Source organism: Trypanosoma grayi (genome assembly GCF_000691245.1).
Source record: "Trypanosoma grayi strain ANR4 Tgr_2192_V1, whole genome shotgun sequence".
In the NCBI taxonomy this organism is placed as follows: Eukaryota; Euglenozoa; class Kinetoplastea; order Trypanosomatida; family Trypanosomatidae; genus Trypanosoma; species Trypanosoma grayi.
This window is the reverse complement of record NW_008827810.1, coordinates 1-1139: the sequence shown is the minus strand read 5'-3', so window position 1 is coordinate 1139 and position 1139 is coordinate 1. Positions and strand designations below refer to the sequence as shown.

The 1139-nt window shown below is 53.4% G+C and overlaps 1 protein-coding gene across 1 annotated transcript; it reads left to right on the top strand.

The window, feature by feature from the left end:
- Positions 1-138: 138 nt before the first annotated feature.
- On the top strand, positions 139-984 carry DQ04_21921000 (Tbingi protein; the record flags this gene model as incomplete). The annotated part of the gene is made up of 1 exon (XM_009318048.1): positions 139-984. The coding sequence occupies one exon, from the start codon at positions 139-141 to the stop codon at positions 982-984; it is 846 nt and encodes a 281-aa protein (XP_009316323.1).
- Between the last annotated feature and the right edge of the window lie 155 nt (positions 985-1139).

Genomic DNA, 1139 nt, shown 5'->3' with positions numbered 1-1139 from the left:
GCAGATGGGGTTGTGCTTTCCCACCACCAAAAGGCCAACCACCTGGCCCGCATGCACGCTGCAATAGCTCGAAGGCACCCACGATCCTACTCCCCACCCCCAATCAAAACAAGGGATGAGGGCTTTCAACCAATAACAATGGCTGGGCGTGATCGCGCTCTGCGCATCCTGCCACCAGGATCTGCACCGGGACCCGACATGATCCGTAGGGAGGCACTGCGACACGTTGGAAAATGTGCAAAACACTCTGTCCTGACGCTATTCAACAAGAGCTTGAGTACTGGCGTCGTCCCACAGAGCTGGAGACACGGGATTATAACCCCACTTTTCAAGCTGGGCAAAAAAGCGACTGAACTGGCGTCGTACAGACCAGTGACGCTCACCAGTTGCCTCTGCAAACTAATGGAACGTATTATAGCGGCACGCATTTGTGATGTTATAGAGCCAAAGCTCACACCACAGCAGTGCGGAGTTCGACCATCCCACTCCACACCGAACCAACTATTGCACCTTCGGGCGGTAATGCATCGCCCGACTCCTAAAGATAGAACGACCACAGTGTTTGTGGATTACGCCAAAGTATTCAACACAGTCGATAATGATAAAATCATACTCGAAATGCGACGGCTTGGCGTACCGCAACATATAGTGCGTTGGTCAGCATCCTTTCTGGGCAATGGGACGGCAGTAGTTCGCGTAAACAAGGTACACTCCTCTCCGATATGCTTCACGAGAGGTGTGCCACAAGGCACGGTTCTTGGGCCACTCATGTTTGTTATTGCCATGAATTATCTCAGCGTCCGCTTCACTGAAGCCCCGCTTCTACGACACGGCTTCTTCGCGGACGATCTCACCCTGATTCCCCGACACAGCGACCGAGAGATCCTGACCTCCACCCTACAACAGGGACTAACACCAGCACTTTCGCTACTTCCGCCGCCTGCAATGTACAAACACAGAACACAAATGCCCACGGGAGGTTGAGGAGAATGCTACAGACTCGCCCTTTCAATGAGAACACTCTGCGTTCAGAGCCCTAGCCAATGTGGGGCTACTTTCCCACATCCGTGCCAAGCATCGTTCCCCCCACCAGAGCTGACACGCGAAGCGGCACCCCAACCCAAGGTATATTGTACAAT